A 19,254-nucleotide genomic window follows, 5' to 3' on the forward strand; every position below is an offset into this window, starting at 1 on the left:
TGTGGCGGGTTCCTTTTTTTAACCCGCCAGGCCTGCGCTAGACCCCCCCCATCCCATCCCATCCCACCCCACCCCACCCGCGGCTGCGGCGGGGGCCGGGCCGGGCGGGCTCTGCGGTGCCGCAGGTGCGGGGCGGGCGCTCCCGCACGGCCACACCGCACCCCCCCCCGCCGCATGCGGGACAGCCCCGGCTCGGGGGAGAGAGGAGCGGCGCTGGGAACCGCCCTCAGGACCGGGAACCACCCGCAGGGCTGGGAACTGCCGGGAGCTCGGCCCTGGCTGGCCCCCGCGGGGCGGGCGAGCGCAGGCTGGGGATGCTCGGCTGGTGATGCTGGTGGCGGAGGAGGAGGAAGAGGAGGAGGGGGGAGCTGGCGGGACAGCCTGAGGTGGGCGGAGGGGGGAGGCGGGTGTTATACCATCGCTCCGGGGAAGGGCTGAGCATTTGCAAATCCCGGCTGCAGCGAGAGTGGGGAGCATCCTACCCCCGCCGGGCCGGGCAGGGCGAGCTTCCCTCGGTATCCTAACGCCGTCCGCCTTCTCCCCGCCTTCCCCTGCCCGGCCGTGCCGCCCCGTGTCTCCTGTGCGGCGGAGCGGAGAGCGGTAGCTCGGGGCGATCCGCGCGGAGCGCAGCGCTCAGCCACCGCCGGCCCCTGTCCCCGCCGCGCAGGCACGGGCAGAGCCCTGGGTGAGTAGTCCCGGAGCTTCCCTGCTCCTCCAGACAGGCCAGAACCGTCCAGGCCCCCTCCTCCACATCCCCGTCTGCTTCTGCTCTCAGTTGGGTGCCCGCAAGGTGCAGATCATCTCTGTCCTCTGGTAGGTTGGTCAAGCTGGGATCCTTGCTTGGGGAGGGATTTTTGAAAGGCTTCACTATCCTCTCCTAAGTTATCTGTCTCAGCTTGGAAATCAACTCCTTCTCTTCTATATAAGCTTCTTTTTCCCCCCGTCTTTTCCTTTTTTTGCCTGCTTTACAACTTTCCCAGCTTCCTTCACTTGCACCTGCCAATTTACATGGGTGCCAGTGACATGCTGAGAGACTTTAGTCATTGAAGATTAGTACTAGCAAGTGTCTCAAAACATCTGTGTGTTTTCCTTTTGTTCTCCCCAAGGCTGAAAAGACATGACAGCTGAAAAGACTATTCCTATAATTAATGGCAAGCCAGAAGATGCTTTGGACCCGGAAGCCTCAAGCACCAACCTCGTCCACAGCAACGATAAGAAAGTTCATGAAAGAGGTCACTGGAACAATAAAGTTGAATTTGTGCTTTCTGTGGCAGGGGAGATTATTGGGTTGGGAAATGTATGGAGATTCCCATATCTTTGCTACAAGAATGGAGGAGGTAAGATGGCATCATATGTTGATTTACTGCTCACCCTAAACGTGGGAAATAAACAGTTAAGGACGCTTTGCAGTGATTTATTACACTAGGAAGAGATACGAGCTCAAGATTTCAGCATATGTGCAGAGAGGGAAGTGTAAAACATCTGACAACTAAGAAAAAAAATCATATTTCTCTTTCCTTTTCTAGAAACACTGTGTGGGTTACTTTTACGAGTTGCTTTTACGTTAGTATATTGCTGTATTTTTTTTCATGAGATATTTAATATAGAAGAAGCCAGTGTTCCCTTAGAGTAATACGGTCTGTGTTTTCTTCTACATGGCAATCAGACCCAAGCATACTTCAATAAGTTTGTTTGACACAGGAAAGAATGTAACAGTTTATTTTTCAAGCAGAATACTTTGGAGAAGATGCATGTTTTTTCTGATAATGCCACAAAGACGAAATTCTTCATCGTGTAGAAATTTTTGTTACTCAGTGTACTTGTTTTCTTCCTGAGTGCTTCCCCAGTTCCTACAGTAAGGTAGGGGCAGATGAAAAACTCATGGTTGCTCAAAGAAGAGAGCAAACACTAATAAATTTAAAATATGAATGTTATTTGAGAGAGAAAAGAGCAGACTTAACTCGTACAGAAGTAAGACCACGTGGCATGTACTGGTCATAGTTAAGTACAAACTGTGTAAGATATATGATAGTTGAGAATAAGCACATCATCTGTGACTTATGAAGCAATGAAGAAAGAAAAGTAAATTAAAAACTCAGTTTAGAATTCTGTGGACTGGGTTCAACATTCTCCCTGCTCAAGGCAGTGTGAGTGTAACCACAGGGGCTGGGAGGAAAATTGTATGTCAGTGGCTGAGATGCAAAGTTCTGTCCCACGAGGGGTTTCCTCGCTAACAATGATGCACCAAATTTATTTTCCCTGTCCCTCCTTGTCCGAAGTCAGGCATGGTTTTGGCCCATTTTGTCTGCTGTTTCTCTAAGACTAATAGTGCTGTGGAAGACATGTTTGTTTGCAGTGCCTTTCTCTGTATATCTGTACTTGGGCAGAACTAAGATAGCAGGAGTTCACCTCTTTCCAGAATGATGTTACCAAATACTGCTGTTAGTACTTAAATATTAATATGCTGGATATGATATACAGGACAGTTTCTCGTTGGTTGTCAAAGTGTTCCCAGAGAACTTTTGGAAGAGGAAAAAATAGAAATGTATCTTTGGTGTGTCATTTTCTTGCCCACAGAGCCACCTTTCCATGTCCATTTGTAGGTATGTGCTACCTTGTCCAAACGTGATGCTATCATTTTTTAAAGGCTCTAACATTAGGTAGGAAGAATTCTAATCATGGCTTTGGTTTATTTGATGGTAAAGAACGTACTCAAATATCATATTGAATCACTACTCTATTCCTTAAGAATAGAATTAGTGTGTGTGATCTAATTGGTCACGTCCTGGCACCTCGGGGAATTTGCCACTGACCAGTTTTATTCAATGAAGGCTTGGTCTGTGACCTGTGGGTCTGTAATTCTCCAGAGTGCCTTGGTGGAATTAGACCAGAGTTTGTTTTCAGTGTTTACATCTGCTGCACCAAACTGCTTAGTGTGTGGTAAGTGAAGACAATGGTAAAATACATGAGCTAGCCATGAAATAACTTGCTAGATACAGAACAAACCTAGAAGCTCTAGTATGGAACTTGGGAGCTCTGACCTCCCTCTGGCACTTCCTCTGAGTCATGACAGGCTGTGTAAGCATAAGCTTCTATAATTTTAGGTTGTTCTTGTAGATATTTATTTGGAGATTTTAGGAAAATTAATTTCTTTTTATTAGAATTTGATATTTCTTGGAATATGATCTTTTTACAAGTTGGGAAACCTGACTTTCATGATGTATACCTGCGGTAGAACAGTGTTGGAAAACCAGTCAAAGCAAATACTTTGGATTTCAACGAGTTGCCATGTTAAACTCACTGTGATTGTGAGCTGGATGTGATACTGGCCAGCAGTTCACCTGGCCTATGCAGATCTTGTTCAAAACAATATGCACAGTAAATTCTGCAGAGAAGTCATGTTTTAGCTGTGAGGATTCCAGTCTTTGTGAAATCCTCATGGATTGCTTGAGAGGCAGATGAGATTCAGCTATAGGAAAATTTCCCAGCTGAGGGAAGAGACTACTAGTGAAGAGATCTCTGGTGCTGTGCTGGCTCTGAAGAAACAAACTGCAAGTAAAAGTAACTGGTTTTAGTTGTCTTAACTTTCTGATCAAGGTGACTAAAGCACAGCAGTTGTTACTGGTTGTGTTTGAGTTTTGATGTGGTTCATAAGCTATGCTGGAGTTTGCTGGGGGCATCTGACAGAATTGTTGATGCTTTGTTATTTCCCTAGAATTTCACATTAATGTTTCTAGCTGATCAGGCAAAATCCTGCTTTCCTGCTCTTATAAGCAGTTCTAAAGTCTGTTCCTTTTCCATAATCTTTATCATCAGGCTTATGTAAATAAAATACAAAGGGCTTCTTGGATTTAATTTCTTCATTCCTTCTTTCCGGGGAAAAGCAAGGAAGAGAAGATAGTGTAGACTGATGTGGTTGATGATCAGTGCAGGACTTTGTGGCTGAGCAAGACTGTAATCTTTTCAGTGTTTGAGAGACACATGAGCAGACTTTAGCCTATGCTGAGGAACTTTGATCTGGCCTTTTTTAGTCCAAGACATTGACTTACAGGTAACTTTTGGTATTTGGGGCCAGGAGTAAACACTTCCTGCACTGTCAACTTGATGCCTGAGAGAGAGCTAAATGATCCTTCCTTTACTAGGAGAATTCTCACTCAGTTGTCAAGGAACTGCATTCGTTATAACCAACACCCACTCAATATTCCCTTGTAGGCGCTTTCCTCATCCCATACGTGGTTTTTTTCATTTGCTGTGGAATACCAGTATTTTTCCTGGAGACGGCCTTGGGACAGTTCACTAGTGAAGGAGGCATTACATGCTGGAGGAAAGTTTGCCCTCTGTTTGAAGGTAACAAACCCTTCTGTGTTCTACTGCAAAAGAGTGCGTTGACCTTGAAGTAAAATGAAATCAGTTGTATCAAAATTGAAGTTAAGATATATTTACAATAGTAAGCATTTGTTTTTAAATTACCTGAAAAGCAGGAGTTTTCTCTCATATCTCACTTATTTTTTTTTTTCTCTAGGCATTGGCTATGCTACCCAAGTGATAGAGGCACACCTAAATGTATATTACATCATTATTTTAGCATGGGCTATCTTCTATTTGTTTAACTGCTTTACTACAGAACTTCCCTGGGCTACCTGTGGGCATGAATGGAATACAGGTATGACCTCAGTGAAGATTATCCCTATACAAAAACCTTCCAAACAATTTATTAATACATTAAAATGCCATGAGCAAAACTATTCTTGTAGAAAAGTCACTGCAAATGGGCCAATCACATCCCACGATAAAGGAAACCCGGAGTGAACACTTACTCATACCTTTTTGGTTTAGGTCATTGTATAAGCATTTGTTCCTGTAGAATATATTGCAGAAGAAGATGCTTTTGGATTTTTTTATTTCTGTAAGATATTCTGGCTAAATCCCAAGACTCTCATTTGCAATCATACCTATTCTCCCTAAATTCAGTGAGTGAATTCTGCTGCAGAGACGGACCTGATGACAGGTTGCAGTCTTGCTCTTTCACTCTAATGAAATCAGGAGGCATTTGAATGGAGAGAAAAATATTAGATGTGGATCTTTGGATTTGCTCTTTCAAACGCCAGATGTTGAGGGAAAATGTTCATCAAGCTCCTTCTGGAAATTTAGTTGCATACATAATTCTTACAGCATGCAAAGTAGCCTCCTGCATGAACGATGAGGTGTGTGTTTGTGAGGGTTTGCAGTACAGGGCTCTTCATCTGTCTCCCTTCATTGATATTTTTATGTGTAATTCACTGCTTATCGCATTTGTAGATCACAAACACCTATGGGGGGGGTTTCCTACCAATGCCCTTATTTCCATTATTCCTGAAGTTTGTGTATTTATTCCTTATATCGCTCTCCTATTTCAAACCACGTACCAACTGTACTGTCTTTCAGGTTTTTCTGTTAAATGGCCATTGTCATGGCCTTTGAGCACACCTAAAACTGCCTGAAATCTTACAGCTAATGTTAGGGAACTAGTCTTGGGCCCAATGGATGTGGAAGGCTTTGGTATCAGTTGTGGCAACCCAGCAGAGGAGCTTGGCCAACGCTGTTGGCTGTTCAAATACGACACGTCAACTCAGCAACGCTGAGCTGCTTTGGCCTCCCTTCTCTGTGCTGGAGATGATAATAATAAAAAGCCAGAGGGATTATTCACTTGCCATATTAAGGCAAAGTGGAAGCTTGTTGCTGGCCGTTTGTTGCCATAAGCCATTGAATTTGGAATATGCTGTAATTCCCAATCCATTGCCTCAGTTTCTCGACATGTCTTTCTGCCTGAGGGGTTTCATTGGCCCTGCCATTGAAATGTGCCTTTGGGAAGCGTTACAGGAGAGTGGTCATGGATATTTTTCTGGGATAGGCCTGTGGTCTGGTGATCAAAACACAGTGTTGCACGTACAGCAAATGTATTGTAGAATGGTGGCTTCACAGGGTGCACGGGCAAGAAAAAATGGACTTGCACTCAATATAACAAACACTTTTTTTTGTTCTTTTATAGAAAACTGTGTGGAATTTCAAAAACTTAATATGAGCAACTGCAGTCAAGTCTCTTTACAAAATGCCACTTCTCCAGTGATGGAATTCTGGGAGTAAGTGCACATGAACTTAATGTTTGATCAGACTATTCGTTATCTCCCAATAACTCGATTGTTTACACTTGATTAGGTACCTTGTAACCCTATTATGGCACTTAGTGATGTGAGTTCCTTTGGAAATTTTCTTATACAGCCAAAGAGAGTCAGGATGAGGGGTTTTAACTCTTTTTTTTTTTAGAGGAGGGTTTTTTTTTAACTCTTTTTTTTCTACAAGGAAAGGAATTCCATATCCTGAAAGAACACAGAACAAAGTGTGCCACTTGCTCGGGAGCTTGGCTCCTGCTGCTGGAGGAAAGAGCCTCAAACCCATACTAATGAGGAGGCAGAGGTGAAAAAAAGAGGATTTAAAATATTTTTGTAATTTTTTTTTCCCAAATGTTTCTTAAGAGTTTGAGAGCTGCATCTTCATCCTTGTTTCAGCTGTCTAACACTCTGTCTTCTGCATCTCATTATATTTTAAAGCACCATGTAAGTGTTAGTTATTCAGCTGGAATAATGGGAGAGTTTAACTCTCTCGTGTCTCCTGGATTCTGATTTCTAGTTAGACTGTTAGAAGAAAAGTATATCTTTGCAAAGCATGGTCTGCTTTTGTGGTGGCGTATTTTTTTTTCTCACTCTAAATATTTAATCAATGCAGTTCAGTAGCATATTTGTTTCTTGCAGGGCACAGTGTGTGTCCAGACAGTCATAGAAATGGAATGTTACTTTTAATACTCAATGATCTCACAATCTAATGTGTGTCACACAATTCTGGGTAACTAGAATTTCTTGAGGACCTATTAATTTTATTGTTAAGACAGAGCCTTAATCTAAGGCTGTATGCTTAGAGCTCTGTTTTATGTTCAGGAGAGCAACAGCTACACTTTGAAAGAACCAAGAATTAAGAGTGCCCTTGAAGGGGGAACTGTACATTGACACAATTACCTTGAATATGGGCATGTGCTATTGTCTCTCTCTGAACCTTTTTGTCTTGCTACATCAGTTAATTTAGCCTTCATGGGCAGTAAGTGTTGCTTTAGTAAATAATACTGCTTTATTTAAAAATAAAATAAAAAAAAACCCAAACTAAGTTAAACCTGAACAATATGAAAGATGCATAAACTCCCTGGGTAAAATTGTAACTTCATTTTCTGTTAAAATTTTCAATAATCTGAAGACACTCGAAGTATTAAATCAAAGTATATCAACTCTACCCACTCCCTAGATAATGTTTCAGACTAAATAAGAGTTTCTTAGGGGACATCTTTTATTGCTATGACTTCATCATTGTACCAAAAATGTCTTATGGCTCTTTAGGATAACTTGAATTAAGATTTCATATAATTAGAGTAAATGAGGAAAGTATTTTCTCCAGTACTAACATAATTCACCTGCTGTATTTTTTTGCTCATTCAGAAATATTCACAATTCAGCCACTGAATGGTAGCTCCAGTTATCCAGAGGAGTAAGCAACATTTAATTAAATTATATAGAGGGCACAGACTAAGTTTTGTCTCCTCATGTTTCTAGGGTTTTGTGGGGGTTTGTCAGTTGTTCATCTTTGGATTGCCTAAATTCCTATGTCAGTCTATGTTGATGCACATACAAATACATTTTAAGCATGTCCCTTCTCAGAGTCCTCTAAAAATGAAGCCAAACATGAGTCTACAGCTAAACTTGAGTGCAAATTACAGTGGAGTTGAAATCCTTAAAATTTGGGGCACATATGCCTACCTGATTTTGGATAAGTTAGGAATGGCTTATGAAACTAGAAGGGATAATCAGATTTAGTCTTTTCTCAAACTTGTTTTACAGTCTTGCGTATATATATTCCTACACTTCTAAAATAAAAAAAATAAAAAAAAAGACAAGGTAAACAAAATAATTTGTCATTTATTTGGAACTTCTTTCTTTATTGTGCTGTGGACAAACTTTTCGTAACACTAACAGCCTGCTGGCTAAAATAGCTTAAGATATTAAACTTATCTACTTTCTCCAAGCAAAACTGAGAAGTTACCCAGTTTTTCACCCTCAGAAAATAAATGCAGTCCTTTCCTGCTGAGAAAATTACTTGCCTTGTTAAAATTGAAGTAGGTATGATGTTGCATGGCTTCAAAATTTAAAATAGATATGGCACACTAGTTTGAGAATGAGCTTTAATAAGTGTCAGGACTCATGTTGCATTAAAATAACTATTCAGAACTAAGAGAAGATTGTAATTAATTATGTCTCTTAAATATCAGATATAAATGCACAGTGGAGGTTTTTATGTATAGATGTGCAAGGCAGATCAGAGAGGAATTAATACAAAGTGAACTAGACTCGTTAATTTGCTCAGAAATTCATCTTCTAATCTGTAGGTAAGTGTTACCAGCAATATTATTTCACTTAGCCAGAGGTCTTGTTCCTGTCGCGTTGCTTTACTCCTTTGTAAATTCTGATTTTTGGAGCAGTAAATTTATTGAAAGACTTGTTGAAACAAATAGCAAGAGGAAAGATGCTCCTGTGGACTGCACTGAGCATCTGCTCTTTGCTATTTTCAGAGCTCATGTTGACAGTGTGTGAGAATCCTCAATCCCCAGTCCCAGGACTGAGTTCATTTGCATAACGACCGGGTTCCTTAGTGGTAATTAAGGTGGTGACCGTGAGGGGAAGAGGGAAGGCTTTCAGTTTCTTCTGAACAACCGTAGCATTCAGAACATTTACACTTTGCTCTCTGCCATGCCAAGGCTGCAATTGAGATTTCTCTAAGTTGTGGCCATATACAGCCAAATTATTGTGTGAGGGGTCAGCTGTTGGGGAAAAAGATTTGTGGCTTTTTGGGTTTTTTGGGTTTGTTTTTTTTTGTTTGTTTGTTTTCTTGTGGTTTTTTGGTTTTGTTTTGATTTTTTTTTTAATCTGTTACCATCCAATCTTGAGTTAATCTGTGGATTAGAGTGGTAATTGTTGTGAATAGTGATCCTATTTACTTACTGAATGGGGAGCTCGTTTACATGAAGGACTCAATCCTGCATTTGTAAACTGTCAGGCTGAGGTTACAGCTTTCCTTTGATAGCACCTTACCACAGTCCCCTACAGTAGTTACCATATCTTCAGGGGTTTTTTTAATTAAACCCAACCTAACAAGAAAAATGCTTGGGGGAGCCTCAGTCATTCCCCAATGCATGTTTTAGCAGTGCTGTGTGTTGCTTTGAAGCCCGATGGTGTCAGTGTGAGAGTTACCAATGCTGAGGGAGGCACAGGTATCACACAGAATTTACATCATATAAGTGCAGGGGAACAAGATGGATTCGGTTTTATCTGTGCAAAAATGAATACACCAGGCCCAAAAGGATGTCTTGATTTCTGGCTTTGGAAAGGAGTCTTCTCTCTTTTAATTAGTGCTACTGTGTCTTTTTTATTATCTGGTCTATAAGACTCAGCCCCTATTTACTCGTGACTGGAAGCAAATCCAAGTCCTCAGCTGGGCTGGGGATTGCAAACAAAGCCTTCAGCTTTTCTGCTGAAATATTTGTAGCTTTTTTTGCTTCTGTAGCTTTGGTTGCTCCTAAATCTATTCCTCAAGCTGAGCATCATCTCACCCAAGTGCAGCGATGACTGAGAGGATGTTTTACAGTACTATGAAGCTTTTCTGGCCTGCAGACCAAGAGTTCCCCTTCCTCAGGTCTGTACAGAGGATGCTGCCTCTGATACTTCAGCATTCTCCACCTGCTTTGATAGCTGGGTCACCCAGAGGCTTAATTGTTGTCCTGGATGGATTGTTCTTTGTTTAAAAAAATAGCAAAAGACTATAGAGACAAACACTGCAGTAGGTTCTGAATGCCTTTTGCTACGCTCAGAAGAATCTCATTGCACAGGCAGCAAGTTCAAAACTTAAAATATTATTAGGAGCCTGTAATTGATAACTCCTCGTCTGTAGCTCTGCAGTGAAAAGGGGCTGATCCTGCTGGAGGAGCAGCAGGCAAAGTTTGGGAGTTTGGACACTCTTTTCTTGTTTTCCTACTTAAAAAAGGCCCTCGCTGTTAATGTTTTAAATGTGAGCAGACTTGCCACTGACCACTGGTATCAATGTTGACAACTGGGAAAAATTAGGAGATTTAAGGATTTTTTTACCATAATTCAAAAGCCATAGCCTTGAGAAGTCTCACATTCCATCTGCATGTACAGCTTTTTAAGGTAAGCACCTAAATTGATAAAATTTCACTTCTTATTCTTCAAACTCTCTGTTGCTGTGTTCCAAAGGACAGGCAAGAGTCTGAAACTTCACTTTTCACTTCTTACTGGTGCCAGCATTCAGAGAATGGCCTGTTGACTCCCATTTATGGTTTTTCCCTCATCCACTGTTTAAGGATTTTCTAAGAAAAAGCAATAATCATAGTTTCTAGGCACAGCACATGGAATTTTTAGTGTCCAAACATTAAACAGTTAACAATAGCAGCTTCAGTGTTGATAATTCCTGATATGTTAAAGCAGCCCAATGGAAGAGAGCTGTGGCATTAGGTGAGGATGTATTTATAGCCTGGGAAACAGAATAGAAAGGAGAGGATGCTCTGCTCCATTGTTTTTTCTGCTTTCCTAGGAGAAGAAATTGCCTGGCAGGTGTGGGGGGCATCAGCCATGTCTGTGTGCTCTTTTGGCAGCTACTCCAGTCTGTCACCATGGTCAGGAATTTGAGGTTTCCAGTGCCTGGGAAAGGAGCTGGACAGAAAGAGGACCCTTGGTTGATTCCACCTCAATAGTTTTTTATTGGCTGTATAACAACAACTTAGTCCTCTGTTAAAGAAGGTCTAGTTGTTGGCCTGTCACTCTCTGGAGAGGGTGACACATCCTTAGCGTTTCCAAGTAAAGCCTAGTGAGAAAAAAAACATTGGTTTTGTCTAGGGAAAAGAAAAGGGGCTGTTCTCAGCAAAAAGGAAAAGGCACAAACTCATTCCTTGCAAAGTCAAAAAGAGGTTTTTCCTGTTTCATTCAGGCTGCAAATGAGTGCAGGAGTCACATTGTGGTTAATCCCCACGGCACTAGGAGAAGTCATTAGCAAGTTGAGCCTGATCCTGCAGTGCTCAGTACCCAGGGACCTCCAGCACCCCTCAGAACCAGGCCCTTTGTGCAGGTCTTGTAGGACATTGAGTCGTGCCAGACTTGCTTGTTTCTGCTCAGTTCATAAGAGGCCGTGTGAAAATTGCTTTTTTGTTTGGAGTCATGTGAGCTCTTCGTCTGGTTTTGCCTCGAGATCACTGACTTTTCCTGAGCTCAGTTGAAAGGAGTAAACGGGATAGGTGACAAAATGCAGAGTGGATTTCTTCTGTATCGAGGGATGAACCCTGAAGCAGAAAGATGAACTTCCATGTTTTTTGATTTTTGTGTTGAATATTGTACGTAGCAATTTTACTATGGAGAAAAAAATTACCTTAGAAATTGCAAAGTCAAGTATTTGTGTATTAGGAAATAAAACTGCACAACATCATTTCTATTAAATCCACACCTTTTATGAACATGATCATCTTGAGATGAAGGACTGCCTAATATTTTGTCAACATATCTGCTTTGATCTTGTTAGAGGATGGATAGGGAGCAAACACTGTGCAGGTATTCAATATTTGTTCTTTTTTTGTCAGCAGAGCAGGAACCTAATAATAAGGAGAAGATAGAACATAAGAAAATGAACAAAGTTATTAATTTAATCAAGGCTTCTTCGGGTGCTCGTAGTGCCTGTGGTTGTACCATCATGGTTTTCTTGATTATTTACATGTTCATTCATCCTCACAAAATTTCAGTAAGTTCAAATTATTCCCATTTTACAGAACGGGATCTGAACTACAGAGAGAGTAAAAGTGCTAAGTATGGGGGTGGGCAAGACACTTTTTTAGCATTAAGGTTGCACAATTTTTATTCCAACAAAGGAACAAGAAAATGTATGAAAGTCAGCTTTGGCCAAATATTAATATAAAGTTACTTAATTGAAGACACCATGGTTGAAACAATAACTGCTATTTCATTCCAAACAAAACATTTTTTTTTACACTTACATGAATATTTAAGTGGTTTTTTTTAAAAAAAAAAAAAAGCAGGAATTTTTGTTGTCTTTTCTCTAGTGACTATTTAGAAAGCTCTCCTTTCTGTGTTTTGTTGGCAAAAAATTGAATATACGTTTCACTTCCTTGAATGTGTTCTGTACAGGTTGGGAACTTCACTGTCTTCTCTTGAGCTCACTCAGCCTTGTATAAAAGTTAAATAATCATGGAGTATGGACTGGGGTTTAACGTCTGGCTTCTCAGGGTGTTGCCACAACTAGAACTGGACAGGATCATTCTCTCACTGCCACAGTATTTATTGAGATGGTTCAGATTGAAAAGGTTACCCGAGAATAATTGGGGGGAGACTATTCTGATACTCAATATGTTAAGAGTTAATAGTTAGACCATCCAGTTCAGGCTTTGTGGCAAAGAAGTAGCTGTTGATACACAGCACTAACAGGAGAGAGGGATAACTCGGACTGAGCCTCCTGCAGAGCAGCAGGAAGTTTAACAGCTCTGGAGTTCTCCTTGTAGCCTTTAGGCTAAAGGAGGGCAGGGAAGGTGGGTTTCCAGCAGGAGGGCTGAGCTTTTTGCCTGTTTCCTGTCCTGGTCTCAGTTCTCTGAGTTTATGGAAATCAACTCTTCATTCTGCACGTTTCTAATCTTAGTTCTTGGAAAGGTCTCTTCAGAGAGACCTGAACACTATCCTGCTGCTGGGCCAGGGGTGAGACATCTCAGTGCTGATTTTAATTCCTCAGTTGATGTGTTAATCCCTGATCCATGTTAATGCCTGCATGGCATTTCCACCACAACTATCCAGTTTAGCATCATTCCTTATGATTACATCCAATCCTGCCATTCCCAAATATGCCTCCCACTGCTGCCCCTTCTTTGGGCAGTTCAGTTTAATCTCTTTTCTTGGGCAATTCATGGTCTTCTGACTTGTCTCTAAGTCAGGTATAGTTCTATTTCCCACCTCCAGCCACCCAGTCCTGATCATTTGATCCAGTCAACTGACTGCTTCCCAAAATTACACTTGGTCTCCAGCCTTAGCTCCCTAAACAGTTTGCCTCTGCTCCCTAAATTCCTTGGCCAGCTAATCACAGGCTGCTCTTCCTTCTGCTCATTGCTCCTCTCCCCATGCCTGTGTGCTGCTGTGAGGGCCTGGGCTCCTTGTCCAGACAGACTCACTCCAGTTTATCCAGTCTCCCTAATTCCTGCTCCTCCAAGTGTTTTCTTCTTCCCAATGTTCTGTAAATTATGCAAAGTTAGTAAACATGCAGCTCTGTAGTACTTTTATGGAGGAATCCAGGAAGGTTTCATCCATCTCTTGATGAAGTCTGTTGGCAGTGTGTGCATTTCTTTTTAGTTCAACTATAAGGCTGTGAGCTTATCACAATAAATATTATTTTCTTATGCAGTCAAGAATTGCCATTAACTTTTTTGAAGCTAATCATCATAAAAAAAACCCCTTTGTTTAAACAGTCTGGAACAAGTCTGAATAAATACACTTATATCTGAATATAGGATTTTGTAATGGAAAGTTTTAAATAATAAAAACTTGGTGTTAGGAGACAACTTCATGTTTTGGAAAAGTAACTCTAAAATGTTACCAACTCCTTTTCAGCAGTTGTATGTACTTAAGGTAGTAATAAACCTTTATATGATTGTAAAGGTACCATGAACAAATTTAATCTGTTATTTGCCTAGATATTTAGAATATTTAATTTTTTATGAGTGATATCTGAAATATTTCACTATCTACTACTTTAAGTGCATTTTGAGAATTTGTAGCATTTGATTGGCTCTTATATTAAAATATGGCAAAAGTTTGACCTGCACTGTGGCCAAAAATAGAAAGTACATTTTTGTAGCAAAGGTCATACATGAGCTATTTAAAATATCACTTAGTTACAGACTTGTAAAAGTTCTAGCAATGAAATTATTATCTACTCATAGTTGGAAAACATACACAGGGAGATGAGTGAGGTGCTTAAAAAACTGCCCTTTAGAAGCTGCTGGCTTAGACATTCAGTTTTGCTGAAGAATGGTAATTTATTTTTTTTTTAAGAATTGGGAACATTATGGACATTTTTATTATCGTTATTAACATAGGAATGTTTGTCTAAAGACATGTATGTAACTTTTTTCTATTATAAGGAAAGAACTCCATGAAAAAAGCACAATTTGCTTGCAGGAGTAAAATGAAAAAAGTCAGAGGTCTAAATTAGCAAAAACTTGGTTGTGCCATGACAGGTTTGGCCAAATCAGTCGATAGCAGCACGTGCCAAAATAACCAGGCATGTTTCTTCTGGCTTTGCTGGGGGTTTAATTGGTTTCTCATAACTTGTTGGTTTGTTGTGTTCGGGGTTTTTTTTTTTCCATCTGCTTTTTTTTTTTTTCCTATGTTTGTTTTGGTTTTTTGAGTTGGGTTTTTTTTTTAATCACCTTTTTTTTTTTGTTATTTACGTCAGAAAAAACCTCTGCTGAAAGGCCTCCTTTCAGTTATGTTTGGGTTTGTGCAATTAAAAAAGCGAGCTCACCCCCTCCTCTGTGAGTTACCTGCAGCCTCCTACAAGTGTCTAAGCAAACTTCAAATCCAGAAAACTAGAAGCACAATACAGTTGGTGGCATTTGCTGCCTGAAACCAATTAGTCCCTCCTGTAACTCCCCTAGAGAAGAGAGGTCTTGCACAGGACAGGCTGAAAAGTTGCATTCCAAGAACAATTTCCTTCCCCAGTTCCCCGTGGGAATTGGATTTGCAAGACTTGATGTGCAAACAAATTGCATGTAACTCTTCCAAGGCATATTTTTCAGTACCTGTGGAATCCTTTAAATGTGCCTGTGGCCTTGTAAATAATAGCTTGTCCAAGAGTGCACCCATTAGATTTTTCTCCCCATTAGATTTTTCTCCCCACTAGATTTTCTCCCCACTAGATTTTCTCCCCACTAGATTTTCTCCCCACTAGATTTTCTCCCCATCTTGGAATTGAGAATCTGAAGGACTTTGGTCAGCAAGAGATTTTACAGCCACTCGAGCAACTGAAAACAACATTAAAGAGCAGTCACATTCATCTTCTTGGCTATCTCAGCATGGGGACTGTGTCAAGCACAGAATTCCATGCAGTTGAGAAAACCTCTATCTATTTTTGGCTCTTGAAAAAGTGTCATTACAAGAGGAAAAAAAAAGTTTAGACATGTTTTAAAAGTGTTTTCTAAGTGCAGCTTTGTAGATTCAGGGCATTAACAGAAAGAGTGGTTGCTTGGGGTTTGAAATCAAATTAAAGGAGAGATTCTCTTGTGTGCAAAAAATTAGAGTGAACACAGGCTGGAAAAAACCAAACAACAAAACAAAAAAAGAACAACACTTTTTTTTGTTAATTTTTTTCACTATTTTCCATTACATTCTTATATAGCAGCAAAATTGTTTTGCTGTGTCAGGAGGACTTCCTGAGGAAGGCTCACTAAATACTGCTATGGAATTCTTACAAAAGCTACAGAATATTCATCAGTGCAGGCCTTGAAACACGCACAGCTGTCCTCTGTGTGGAAAGGGAAATAATTGATGCCTTTTCAAAGTCCCTGCAACAACTATTGTTTAATTATTTGAACTCTAACTATTGGTTTTAGTTCGTAAATGAGAAACTGAACCGTTAGAATTTACCTGAATTTAATTAAGAATCATACTGTAATTTGCAACTGGTATTTTATGAAGACCCAGGAGCTATAAATGTGGACAAAGGATTTGGGACCTCCCAAAATAGCTCCTGTCTGTTTGCAGCTTTCTTTTTTCTCTTTTGACCTGTAAGTTTTTCTTTATTGCCTTTTTTCCCCTGCTTCTTTTCATGTCTTAGGGGTTATTTTTGTAACTAGGGTTTAGTACAGGGCCAGTGATTGTGAGAAATATGTTGACAGAGTAATTTTTTCAATTTTTTTTTATTTTTTTGCCAGTCAGGTAATGGTTTTATTTTGGCCTGTTCTGTGTGGAAGAGATAAGAGCTTACCATTACTTTTTACATGAGCTTGTAGCCAAGAGCTCACTATGAAAGACTGTTTTACAAGCTCATGCAATAGTTTGCAATATTTTCTGTCTGTAGTTCTCATTATTAAGGTTAAATCAATAGTGCATGACAAAGTACAGCTCTACAGACTGTCTAAAAGGCTCAACACAAATTTTGAGAGCCACCCATTTCGTCTGGGTGCTCTCAGTTGGCAGCTGGTGCTGTGTGCTGAGCTCACTTATGCCACTCAGGGTGAATAAAAAGAGAGATTTTTGTCACTGGATGACTCCTTCAGAGATGAGTAGAGGGAAAATTGCAAAAAGACTGAGGGATTCATTGGATATATTGAGAGAGCACCAAGAAACTCTAGAGCAGAGGTGAGTGGAACAGCACAAAGAAGTTATTTGACAGGATTAAACACTCAGGCTTGGTTAAGAAGAAGTTGCCATGACTTCAGTGAAAGAGGTTGAAGGAAAATAGGTCAGGAATGGCTACAGAAGTGGGGTGTTCTGTGTTTATCCATCACTCTCTGTCTCATACAGATATACAAAAACATGCACACATATAAAAATAAAAAAGGTAATATATGTATCTACACAGTAGCTGCTAAGTAATGCCACGTTATATTCAGATAATTTAAGTGTTGACTTTAACGAGACAAGGGTTGAGACAAGAAATGTGGGTTGTTATTTACAATAACAAGTTTTAGAGAAAAATCTCCAGTGGAAAGTTTAATCTTACTTTTTCATTTAATATGCATAGAAATGTGTAATAAATGGAACAACATTCAACCCTGTCAGACAGTTAAGAAGAAGGAAGCAGGCTGAATAGCAGCGAATACGGCTCAACTAGAAATAATTCATTGTGTTATGTGTAGGTCACACTAAATATACTGTAAGAGGTAAATATTTTAGAGCTGTGCAGCTCTAGCTGAGGGATCCTTGCTAATGTGACCACTGGGAGTTGTCTGTCTGCTGCTTTGAGGGGAAAAAAAGCCAAGTGTGGTACTAAGTGGATTTCCTGAAATTAAACCTTACACTTTGAGAGAAATTTATTGGAGATTCCTTAATGTATAACCTATAGATTATCTTCTAAAAGCTGAAATACTTTCTAATCATTGAAAACTGATGGCCGGAGAGTACAAGCAGCTATCCAGGATAATCTGTAGCACTTTTAGAAACCGATGGATGGTATATTCTCCATTTCAGAGTTTACATGAAACCTTAAAAAGAGATGTTTTGACAGTGCACAGGGTCTGTATCCCTTGCCACTTCTGGATATTTAACTTTCAGAAAAGTCCAAGTGTCAGCCCACGTTGACCTGCAGTGAGAGTTTGGCACCCACACTGTTCATTTCACATGCTTGTAGCGACTAAAGCTGCTACAAATTCACCGGGAGTTTGTGTTTGTTTAACTTAATAGTTGTATCCATGCTTGTTCTGGAGGTATTTCAGGGATTACCACACTGCTGCACTGGCAAAAAACCTGACACAACCAGCTCACTTTTAGTTTCCTAAGTACTGGACTAAGTATTCCTAAGTATTAGGGGAAACAAGAAAGCCTGAAAGAAAATGCCTTGAAGAGAAATTATTCTTTTATCAGTCCTCTAAATGGTATTAACACTGTCAGTATGTCATTCTTGCCCATGTCATCATCTGAGCTCCTCAGGTGAGGAAGCCAAAGCAGGGTTCATGCACTGGCTCGTGGTGCAGTGGGTCTTCTGAAAGCTTTTCCCCTTCATTCCTGCTAATTCCAGATTGTATTTTTTGGCAGCAGGTAAGATCAGAACCAACCTAATACGCAGCCTGAGCCTCGTCTTGCCATGTTTTGATGTTTGTTTAGGTGATGCAGCGTTGAGGTGATGTTATGTGCCCTACAGGGGTAGGACCCAGCTCTGGGGTCCCCAGCACAGGGAAGACATGGACCTGTTGAAGTGAGTTCAGAGGAGGCACCAAGCTGGTCAGAGGGATGGAGCAGCTCTGCTGGGAGGAAAGGCTGAGGGAATTGGGATTATGACCTAATTGCAGCCTACCAGAACCTGGGGGGAGCCCACAGGAAAGAGAGAGAGAGACTGTTTACGAGGGCCTGGAGTGACAGGACAAGGGGGAATGACTTCAAACTGACAGAGAGTAGGGTTAGATTGGATATTAGGAAGCAATTCTTCCCTGGGAAGGTGGTGAGGCCCTGGCACAGGTTGCCCAGAGAAGCTGTGGATGCCCCATCCCTGGAAAAGTTCAAGGCCAGGATGGATGGAGCTCTGAACTTGGACTAGTGAAAGCTGTCCCTGCCCACGGCAGATGATCTTTAAGATCCCTTCCAACCCAAACCATTCTAGGACTCTATTATACTCTGGGGCTTGCAGTTATAAGGGTGATCCCTGCTCAAATATACCTTCTCCTCCTATGAAAGGGAGAGGTGTCCCACACATTTTTGTCCAAGTCCCTCATTAGGGGATGATTCTTCTAACAAGACTTTTCTTCACACTGTTAATTTTTGCTCAGGCAGTGAAGCTCAGAAATTTGACAGCTATCTTTCAATATGCAGTCCTGTAATGTATAGAAAAGGCTGTTTGATTTATGTATGAAAAGTTATTCCCAGCTTTGATATCGCTATTACATAGAATGTTCTTTACCCGTTATCTAAGACAATATTGTACCATTCTTTAAGTTTTGTGTGTCAAAAGATAACAAATTGCACCAGAAAAGAGAAATCCTGGAAAACAGTACAAGTAAGAAATACAATAATAAATTGACAAGAGAACTAACAAGACTCTTTTTAGGTTCATTTTATTGAAGGGTAATTTTTCTTTTCACTTTGTCCTATATGCAATATGTATATTTTTAGTAATAAGTTCTGAGAAGCTTAGAAAGTAAATCACTAGCTTTTTGTTTCATAGAGTTTTATATTTAGCATTCACCATAAATTTTGTTAAAGTTTATCATATGAGTAAGTAAGTGGAGAACACTGTCCCAGATCTTTAGCATCTTGTGTGCTCTGTTGAGTTCTTTTAAAAGTGTGTGTTCCTTCTAAGCTGTTTCTTTTGCAGTCTGGATGCATGGATCAGCCTCTCCCAGACTGGACAACAATTAGCACAGATTGGACAACAATTAGCACAGATTAGACAGTCACAGGGAAA

The 19,254-nt window shown here is 40.5% G+C and overlaps 1 protein-coding gene across 3 annotated transcripts in view; it reads left to right on the forward strand.

Moving 5' to 3' along the window:
* The first annotated feature begins 312 nt into the window (after positions 1–312).
* The window catches only part of LOC108505205 (sodium- and chloride-dependent GABA transporter 3), a 98,156-nt gene continuing 79,214 nt past the window's right edge, over positions 313–19,254 (forward strand). Inside the window, exons 1-5 of one of the 3 annotated variants that reach the window (XM_017830991.1) lie at positions 313–386; positions 1,107–1,337; positions 4,213–4,347; positions 4,523–4,663; positions 6,029–6,119. In XM_017830991.1, the coding sequence (XP_017686480.1) occupies positions 1,118–1,337; positions 4,213–4,347; positions 4,523–4,663; positions 6,029–6,119 (587 nt within the window). In that variant the 5' untranslated portion in view covers positions 313–386; positions 1,107–1,117. The other 2 variants (XM_017830990.1, XM_017830992.1) reach the window with 2 other exon arrangements.

Source organism: Lepidothrix coronata, unplaced genomic scaffold (genome assembly GCF_001604755.1).
Source record: "Lepidothrix coronata isolate B3197 unplaced genomic scaffold, Lepidothrix_coronata-1.0 Scaffold186, whole genome shotgun sequence".
In the NCBI taxonomy this organism is placed as follows: domain Eukaryota; kingdom Metazoa; phylum Chordata; class Aves; order Passeriformes; family Pipridae; genus Lepidothrix; species Lepidothrix coronata.